General features: G+C 47.1%; 1 protein-coding gene across 8 annotated transcripts in view; it reads left to right on the top strand.

Annotated features, from left to right (window-relative positions):
• The first annotated feature begins 7,837 nt into the window (after positions 1 to 7,837).
• Positions 7,838 to 9,229, top strand: part of KDM2B (lysine demethylase 2B) — a 122,501-nt gene continuing 121,109 nt past the window's right edge. For 7 of the 8 annotated variants that reach the window (XM_009666600.2, XM_009666599.2, XM_009666594.2 and 4 more), the window contains exon 1: positions 7,838 to 8,085. In XM_009666600.2, coding sequence (XP_009664895.1) covers positions 8,035 to 8,085 — 51 coding nt within the window. In that variant the 5' untranslated portion in view covers positions 7,838 to 8,034. Of the gene's footprint in view, positions 8,086 to 8,877; positions 9,101 to 9,229 lie in introns of those variants that run through there. The other variant, XM_068911268.1, reaches the window with a different exon arrangement.

The following is a 9,229-nucleotide window of genomic DNA, read 5'->3' as shown; positions in this document are numbered from 1 at the left end:
GCTGCGCGGCGCCGCGCGGCGCCCGCCTCCCGCCTCCCCGCGGCCGCTTCCCCACAGCGCTCCGCGGAGCCCGAGGGCGGAGCGCCCGCCGGTTGCGGGCCTCCCCCCCAGCCCGCGCTGAGGCGAGGGGTCCCCCATCTTGGTCCCCCTCTGCTGCCTGCCCCATCCCGCGCTGAGGCGAGGGGTCCCCCATCTTGGTCCCCCTCTGCTGCCTGCCCCATCCCGCGCTGAGGCGAGGGGTGCCCCATCTTGGTCCCCCTCTGCCGCCTCCCCCCCAGCCCGCGCTGAGGCGAGGGGTCCCCCATCTTGGTCCCCCTCTGCCGCCTGCCCCATCCCGCGCTGAGGCGAGGGGTCCCCCATCTTGGTCCCCCTCTGCCGCCTCCCCCCCAGCCCGCGCTGAGGCAAGGGGTCCCCCATCTTGGTCCCCCTCTGCCGCCTCCCCCCCGGCCCGCGCTGAGGCGAGGGGTCCCCCATCTTGGTCCCCCTCTGCCGCCTCCCCCCCGGCCCGCGCTGAGGCGAGGGGTGCCCCATCTTGGTCCCCCTCTGCCGCCTCCCCCCCATCCCGCGCTGAGGCGAGGGGTGCCCCATCTTGGTCCCCCTCTGCTGCCTGCCCCATCCCGTGCTGAGGCGAGGGGTGCCCCATCTTGGTCCCCCTCTGCCGCCTCCCCCCCAGCCCGCGCTGAGGCGAGGGGTGCCCCATCTTGGTCCCCCTCTGCCACCTCCCCCCCAGCCCGCGCTGAGGCGAGGGGTCCCCCATCTTGGTCCCCCTCTGCCACCTCCCCCCCGGCCCGCGCTGAGGCGAGGGGTCCCCCATCTTAGTCTCCCTCTGCCGCCTCCCCCCCGGCCCGCGCTGAGGCGAGGGGTCCCCCATCTTGGTCCCCCTCTGCCGCCTCCCCCCCGGCCCGCGCTGAGGCGAGGGGTCCCCCATCTTGGTCCCCCTCTGCCACCTGCCCCATCCCGCGCTGAGGCGAGGGGTCCCCCATCTTGGTCCCCCTCTGCTGCCTCCCCCCCGGCCCACACTGAGGCGAGGGGTCCCCCATCTTAGTCCCCCTCTGCCGCCTCCCCCCCGGCCCGCGCTGAGGCAAGGGGTCCCCCATCTTGGTCCCCCTCTGCTGCCTCCCCCCCAGCCCACACTGAGGCAAGGGGTCCCCCATCTTGGTCCCCCATCCACCACCTCTCCCTCACCCTGTGCTGAGGCGAGGGGTCCCCCATCTTGGTCCCCCTCTGCCACCAGCCCACACTGAAGCGAGGGGTCCCCCATCTTGTTCCCCCTCTGCTGCCTGCCCCCCTCCCATGCTGAGGCGAAGGGTCCCCCATCTTGGTCCTCCATCTGCCGCCTCCCACCCACCTGCACTGAGGTGAGGGGTCCCCCATTCTGGTCCCCCTCTACCACCTCTGGGAGCCGCGACGGAGGCCTGCTTCTGAGGTGCTGCTGATGAGCTAGTTTTTATCAGCAGTTGATAACTGATAAAGCTGATTATTAAACAGACTCTTTCAACCGATATATATATCATCAATGTCGAAAGACTTAATTACCACCGAATGCTGTTAAAACATTTTTCTTCTTCTTTATTTTACAGAGGGGAAATGAGGCATAGAGCAGAGTTCGGTAGCAAACGCGTGGCACAGTTCTGAACATTTCTGAAAAGTTGACGCTTAATACAGTGCTTGTGCCCTGAAAAGACTTGTGGTCCTGGAGGGTTTTTACAGGATGTGGAAGAAACCTGTTGCTAACAATTTCAAGTAAGGAAATTCTGAATTCTAACAGTAGAAATAAGCAATATTGGACAAGGATAATTTTACTGTTTACAGGTACATGGATGGTCACATACAAGCTGAATCACTGCAACACTACTGCATTAGAAATAATCAAAAATATTACTGATTGTTGCTTTGAAACTTTCTATTTATGAATAGGAAAAAAAAGGGGCACATAATTCCTAACTATATTTGCTGTGTTCCTCTCTTCATGCCTTTCTCTGCTTTGCAAGGTTATTTACTTAGTTATACATATTCTAATACAAAATTGATGACAGATTCTTTACTAACATAGATTACTGCTACAGTTTTTAGTTAATTTACATAGCATTCTTTAAAAAGGGATAGTTGAAGCATCCAAAGAAATACTTTTAATGATTTGATGCCTCCAGATATGTTTCCTGGAACTACAGTTTCTAACTGCAATAGAACTGAATGACCTTTGCCAAGAAATAAACTGCATCTTTATGTTAAGAACCACTCTTGGTGAGATTTTATCTGCAGCGGCATTAAAACACCTCTGCAAGGGAATGAGTTTGACCTACCGACTTCTTCCATAAAACCTTTGCTGTTGTGCAAGGGACTCCATGGAATGCTTGCTATTGCCTTCTCTTTTAGGGATGACAATACTACTCCATAGGATCCATTTGAGTGAAAGGCCAGCAGAAAATAGCATTAGAAAATTCTACTCTTTGCTCAGTGTGTTTTAATTCATTATTAAAAAAAAAAAATTCACAATCAGAATGCTTCCTCTGTTTCCCATTTATACTACAGGCTAACTCTGAGCAGCAGATTGCAAAGCAATGAGTAACCACCATATTGTGATTTCATTAATGCATTTTACTTGCGAAAATGGTAACCACAAGAAAACAGCAATAAAAATTTCCCCAACATCTCAAGCAAAGGTTCCTTAAGTCTGTTCCTCTATCATTTAGTTTCTGTGGAATCATACATTTAAAAATATTTTGCACTGTTGTTCATAGGCTATGAAAAATATGTTTTTGTATGTGTACACAACAAGATTATTCACTGGTTCTTCTTGTCTCTGTGCACAACTATGGTTAAACTGTAAAATATTGTATGAGTACCACTGCACAGATAATACCTAGTTCTTGTCCTGTTTCCCAAAATCAGATTTATCTAAAAAATAACACGTTTGTATTTATGATATTGGTGCCAAAGTGTAAGTTGTTGTAAAGGGAGACTCAACAGCATTAATTAAATAGCTATAGAAGTAGAATAGGGTATAATTATAAATTTTGAATTCATCATTACCACAGCTGCTGCTTATCTGATTTAGTACTCTGTAAGCTACAGAAAAACCTGAGAGAGAAATGTGCAGCTAAGAGGGACTTCAGCTGTCCTTCTAAATAATTGTATTAAAAATAGACTGCTTGACGAGTTAGGTCCTGTTGGTAAAAAGATGGAGTGGCTGCTGTATTGCAACTGAAAGACCACTTTCTTGATCCATGCTACTTTTAGCATACATAGTACAACTACACAAAATTAGAAGTTTAGTCAAAATGAAAGCTTTTCATATAATACATCCAGGTTACTTACTTCTCTTTTGACCCAAGAGTTGCATAAAAATGCTTTGAACCCACTGTTTCTCCATTCTATCCATCACTCCTGTTTCTGTTCATCAGAAAGGGCTTTGGAAAATGTTAACAATATTGCATGCTGATGAGTTTATACTGTGGAGTTCATATTTCATTCAAAGAAACATAGTACTGAAAGAGATGTCCTGGATCAGACCCAGACAGTAAATAAATCTTATCCTGTCCCATCCACATTTCCAAACCAAAACCATGCTTAATTCTAAACTTACAAGTTCCATCATCTTAGCTTTAAAGTAAGGATTATTTCCTTTCCTGTAAAAAATTAGTTAAATAGAAAAACATAAATCAGGAGGGATCAAGCCTTCTTCCTCAACCAAAATATTAGGACCACAGCACCGTACCCATTTTTCCCTTTATGCTCCGTCCAATGATTTCTGAGCTGTAAAATACGAACTAAACACAATAGAATCTTCTACTTCCAATCCTAACTGCTCATTATTACACATACTTCTATACTGCCATTCTGGAGTTAGCTGAAATGAAGAGTCAGCCATGCTTAGTTATCTCTTAGAAATGCTTCAGGGAGTTCTCCTGAAATGGTCCTGGAGATTCAAGGTTGTGGGCTGATGTTACTTCTGATCAGTGCAATTGCGGAAGATCACCGAAAGGGTGTAGTCCTGCACTCTTCCTTCATCTCGCCCCACTCTCCCTTCTGTAGCCTACAGTGATCAAATGACTACAGAGCAAAGACCTCAATGAGCTGACCAGATAAAAAAATACTTTTTCTCGACAGGTTAGCTTTCTGTTGGATCAGCTCACTGAACTGACTTACCCTGTGGCTGCGTAAGCATTAGACTTAACGCAAGAGAGGCGCACACAAGAGAAAGGGAACGGCCTCTTTTAGCAGCAGCCTGCTATTACCCCTAATTGCAGGTAATTTCAACCCATTCCCTGAATCATTTATGCATGAATACAATTGGAGCAGGTGGCAGAAGTCCAAATTTCTTTGCAGAGAGCCCTGAGAGATCTGTACACTGTCACAAGGATACTCATGAAATTTTCTGCTATACATGAAATTCTGTATTTTCGGTAGGAGAAATTAATACAAAGTATAGGTGCTCTGAGTACCATATGACACTATTAATGGGATATGGTACTGAGCATGCAAAGGTGCTACGCTCTGCATAGCAGTCTTTCTAAAACATATTGCTAGCTTCACATGCAAATGATCGCTTCCATTTGTTCCTGTTATCGTACCAAAACCAAATCAGGTTGCCACAAAATGGAAAGTATGGTAGTTCTGCATTAAAAACAATACCTCAGGAGTAGCAATTGCAAGAGGCAAATAAACAAAGGATTGTCAGCAGTCCAAAGCAGTGAGCAAGTTAAGGCAAGCATCTCTTCTAATCTCATCTAAGGTAAATCTTAAAGTTTAATTGATAGCATTTCTGCAGATTAAATGTTTTGATCTGTCTTGTCTAGAAAAATCATATAATCATGCTTAACTTCTTTCATGCAGCAATGAAGTGGTTAAATATCTAGCTTTCCATCTTAACCCAAAGTAAGGTATATAATGGTAGGTGAAAGATGTTTTTAAAAATGTTTAAAAGATTATTTCTGTCCACTCTAGCCAATGGGAAATAAATATGCCTGAAAGCTCAATAGGGGCAAAATTAATCCATTTCTTCATATAGCCTTCCCAAGCACAGAACTAGAGTTCTTACTTTATTGTGAGCTTTGCAATGTAAGTTTTATTAAATGACAGATCCTAGTTTCAAGCAAACAAGGTCAGGACTGAACACATTGTGAATCATGATTAGAATGTAAAAATTGAAGTTGAATTGACTGATATCAGAGAGAGTTTTGAGGGTTTGTGGGGAGGGGGAGCAGTTCATCTGAACCCATTTTTCGAGAATCATCCCTCCCTTTCACAGTATTAACTGTTTATCCCTTATTTTTGATTGGAAAGAAATCCTGACTTGCTGCAGGAATGGGCTCTGCTGTAGCTAGTGCTGCCTGACGAGGCTCAGCACCAGGCACGAGCAGAACCCCCTGGTGGAAAACTGCGGAATGACCTGCTCAGAAGGGAAACGAGCCCCAACCCTCTTCCGCGAGCAGTTAACCTGTATCCTGAAGCACACGGGTTTAAATTGCCTCGAAATGTTTTTATCCTATCTAATGCAGCTGTGGATGTTCTCATCATCTATATCATACCTCTTTTTTCAGTTCTTTTAAGTTTGCAGCTTAGTTTTTTGTTATGACTTAATACACTAAGTGATTACAATATTATTTGAATGGTAGAATGAATTGTAGTTTAATACAAATAATTTCTCTCTTAAAAGAAGACTAGCAATGTATTTTCTATGTCTGGAGGTCTGTAGATTAGAACTGTGATATTTCTGAAACGTATTTACTTCCATACTTCAATAATGTGCTCTAGTGTTTCCAGGTGCATGTGATTAATATACTCCTTGGTGGGTTTGCTTGATAAACCAAGACTCTCAGACTGCTCATATCTAAAGAAAAAAAAATTTAGAAAAATGAGTTGATTTTCTTTTATGTCTCTGTTCTGTCTTTTCCGGTGGACTCTTACAGAATGGATGGATTATGTGTTTTTGTCTGATGATTCTCTACTAACATCTATTTATCTTGTACAAGTACTCTGGCCTCAATCCTACAGATGCACACATGCACTTAATTTTAAGATTGAGTAATCTTGGCTGAAAGGTCATCATATGCAGACATCTTTTGAGGATTATGGATTAATAATGCATTTGATACAACAGACATCTGGACTCTATACTTTAAGGTATAATATATAATATGATAATAAACTTAAATGCTCTATATGATAATAAAGTTAAATAATCTGCAAACAGGGACACGTTAGAGAAAAGTTAAATGATTTTTTCAAGATTCTGCATACAGTTATTGGCAGATGCAGAAAGAGAACCTTACTACCTTAAATCCTAAGGTAGTATTCTATTTGCCAGACAAATTCTTCCTTTATCTGTGTGTCATGGTTCATTAAAATATGGATCTTTCTAAAGAGATGTCCAGAAAGGCCCATGAAGTTGAATTTGAATGTTTTATGTTTTGCATAATATTTCATATCTTGATATAGTACCCAGAATTTAATTGATTAGGTATACAAAAGGTAACTGGAGTCTGTATGAATTTTTGTGTTGGGTATAAGCAGACAGGAATAGTAAAGAGAACTGCCCTTCTTTAGCAAAGCATTCCGTCTCCATTTAACTGATCTGAAAATTAAAGCCATACAGACAGTTTGAAATTTGCTGCTGAGATTTGTACTGGCTATACCAGTTGTTCTCGATCTTTGCTGGCCCATGAGCAATAACACTGAGCAACTACCACACTGAAGGTAGCAAGGCATTTTTTACTCTGTCAATCTCAAAAATTGTATCTCTGTAAAAAGCAAAAGAGATGAGCACCATCAAAGCCATCTGCCTGTGACCAAGGGTTTAGATACTCTTTGATGGCTCCCTTTTTGGGGGGAGGGGGACAAGAAGGGGTTAGATGGCAAAGGATGTCACTTCAGAGCTGTGCAACACTCCAGAACCTGGAGCCTGTTCAGAACCCGCAGCCTGACCCTGCCATTGCACTCAGATGGTCCCAATATTTGCTCAGTATCAATCTGGACTAGATGTGAATTGGTGTTCTAGAAATGAAAGGCTCCGATAATCTTAAGAGCCAGCAGTATCCCAAACTGCAGATTTTCTATATCAATATTCTCTATTATATAAATTCCTTTTTACTTACAATCTCATCAGTCATCTATGACTTCTGTCTGTTGTACGCACGCGTTATAAAGCCAACTTTGTTTTAACACTGAATAATACATTATCTTTATAGACATTAGAATCTGTCCTTACAAAATAAATAGATGCAGCTCGGGTAACGCTTTACGGGTAAGCCTGTGGGCATGCTGTCGCCGAGAGCTCCCTTGACTGTGGTAGGACTATCTCGCCAAACTTCTTGCCGCACGTGTAACAGGGGAAGACAGAGAAATGAGCTTTATGTAAAACAGGGTGTTTAATTAAACAGTAAGTCCACGCATTACGAATTATTTTCAAACGCTGATTTGCCGCTGTTTACCTGAGACACCCCTTCTTCTTCCACAGCCGCGGGGCAATTCGAGCAAAACCCGCAACACCCCAGCTCGCGGCGCGCGGATGCCCCTTTCCGGGGAGCCGCTGCCGCCCGCGGGGCCGCGCTGCCGCCGGGGGTGCCGCCGCCCCGCGCCTTTGTGCTGGCGGCGCGGGCGCTCCGCGGGGCGCCGCGCAGCCCCAGCCCCAGCCCCCGCGGCGCGCTGCCCCGCCGCTCAGCGCCTGCGTGCCGCGCCCGCGGCGCACTCGTGACCTGACAACAACACGGCGGGCGAGCGGCCGGCGGCGGCGGCGGCGAGCCCAGCGCCGGTGCCCCCCCCGGCCCGGCCCGGCCCGGCCCCGCCACTGTTTACGTTCCGGGCACTGCGACGCCTGCGCCCCGCTCCACACGCAGTGCCTGAAAATGGTTCCTTAGGACTTTGCAAAACGCATCGCCGCCCCCCTCCCCTTCCCTCCCCCTCCTTCCCCCCCCCCCAAAAAAAAGTGCTGGTGCAAAATTGCAAAACTTTAGAGAGACCTGGATGGCTTTTGTTTTTCCTCCTCCCTATTTGGGCCAAAAATGCAGGACAGGAACTGTTGACAATTAAGTGATGAAACTCTCCAAAAAAATGGAGGCAGAGAAAGACTCTGGAAGAAGATTGGTGTGTAGCTGGCTTCTGTCTATTTCCTATTTGTGCCTTTTAATTGATTTTGCTTAATTGTTTGCAAAGGGAAGAAATGCATGTAAAACGTAGGCAGCAGAGCTACTTACTTTGCGAGAGATCAGCTTAGACACTCGGGAAGGGGGTGGAATTTAACCGAGGGGAAGGAGAGGGTGGGACAATAATATTTTTTTTTTCCTGCGGGTAAGGGTTTGTGCTGATCAAGTGTGTGTTTGTATAGGCTTGGCTGCCGGGGCGGATTTTAAATGTGTGCCGAGCGAGGCGGCGTGAGCGGCGCAGAGCCGCGGCGGCAGCCGGTGCAGCCGGGCTCCCCCCGGGACCTACCTTTGTGCGCGGCCGCCGTCCCCCGCCGCCGCGGCTCCGCGCCCGGCCCGCCGCCACCAGCAACTTCCCCGCCGGCCCTGAGCAGCGGCACCGGCCTCCGCCGGGCCTACTCCGCGCCCCCCTCTCGGCGCCGTTAACTCATTCCTGCCCCCTCTGCGCGGACCCCCCTGGCTTTTGGCGTGGGAAAAGTGCGCAGGCTCTGGCCGAGCCGCAGGAACGCGCGGGGCGCTGCGAGAAACGGGGGTTTGGGGCGGGGGGGGGGGGGGATGGTGGCGAAAAGCAAATAAATCGCGGCGTTACATAATGCGAGCTGTTTTTAAATCGCGGCTTCCGGTGTGACTATGGAAACACTTGGATTATGTAAATACCGAAACCCGAATGCCGAGCCTCCGATTTAACGACACCCCCCCTCCCTCCCCCGGGGAATTAGCTGATGTTCACGTGCAAAAATAATAAAAATGATGCGGTTGCTCACGACCCGTGGCTGCCGTTCACGATTTTTACGGGATTGCAAAACGCATCAGTGTTGTAGCTTGTGAATTTTCAGCGAGTTACGTGTGTCTCGTGTTTGCATTTAAATGCTTGCTCCTAAAAAATAGCACAAGTTTTAGTTTTCCTGCAGCCAAACACCTGTTATTCTTGTCTAGCTCGGTGTCACGAGATGGAAAAGGTTGTGCATGCAGCTGCGTTATGGCTTGTTTTGGTTAAGGTTTTGTTAATTTTGTGTCATGCAAGCTTAATTGTTTCTCCCAGATCATATTTATCAAATCATCCTGCACGATTCATGCACTTTGCTCCC

Source organism: Struthio camelus, chromosome 17, assembly GCF_040807025.1.
Source record: "Struthio camelus isolate bStrCam1 chromosome 17, bStrCam1.hap1, whole genome shotgun sequence".
In the NCBI taxonomy this organism is placed as follows: Eukaryota; Metazoa; Chordata; class Aves; order Struthioniformes; family Struthionidae; genus Struthio; species Struthio camelus.
Note: the sequence above shows the minus strand (reverse complement) of the source record. Positions and strands in the feature narration are given on the sequence as shown.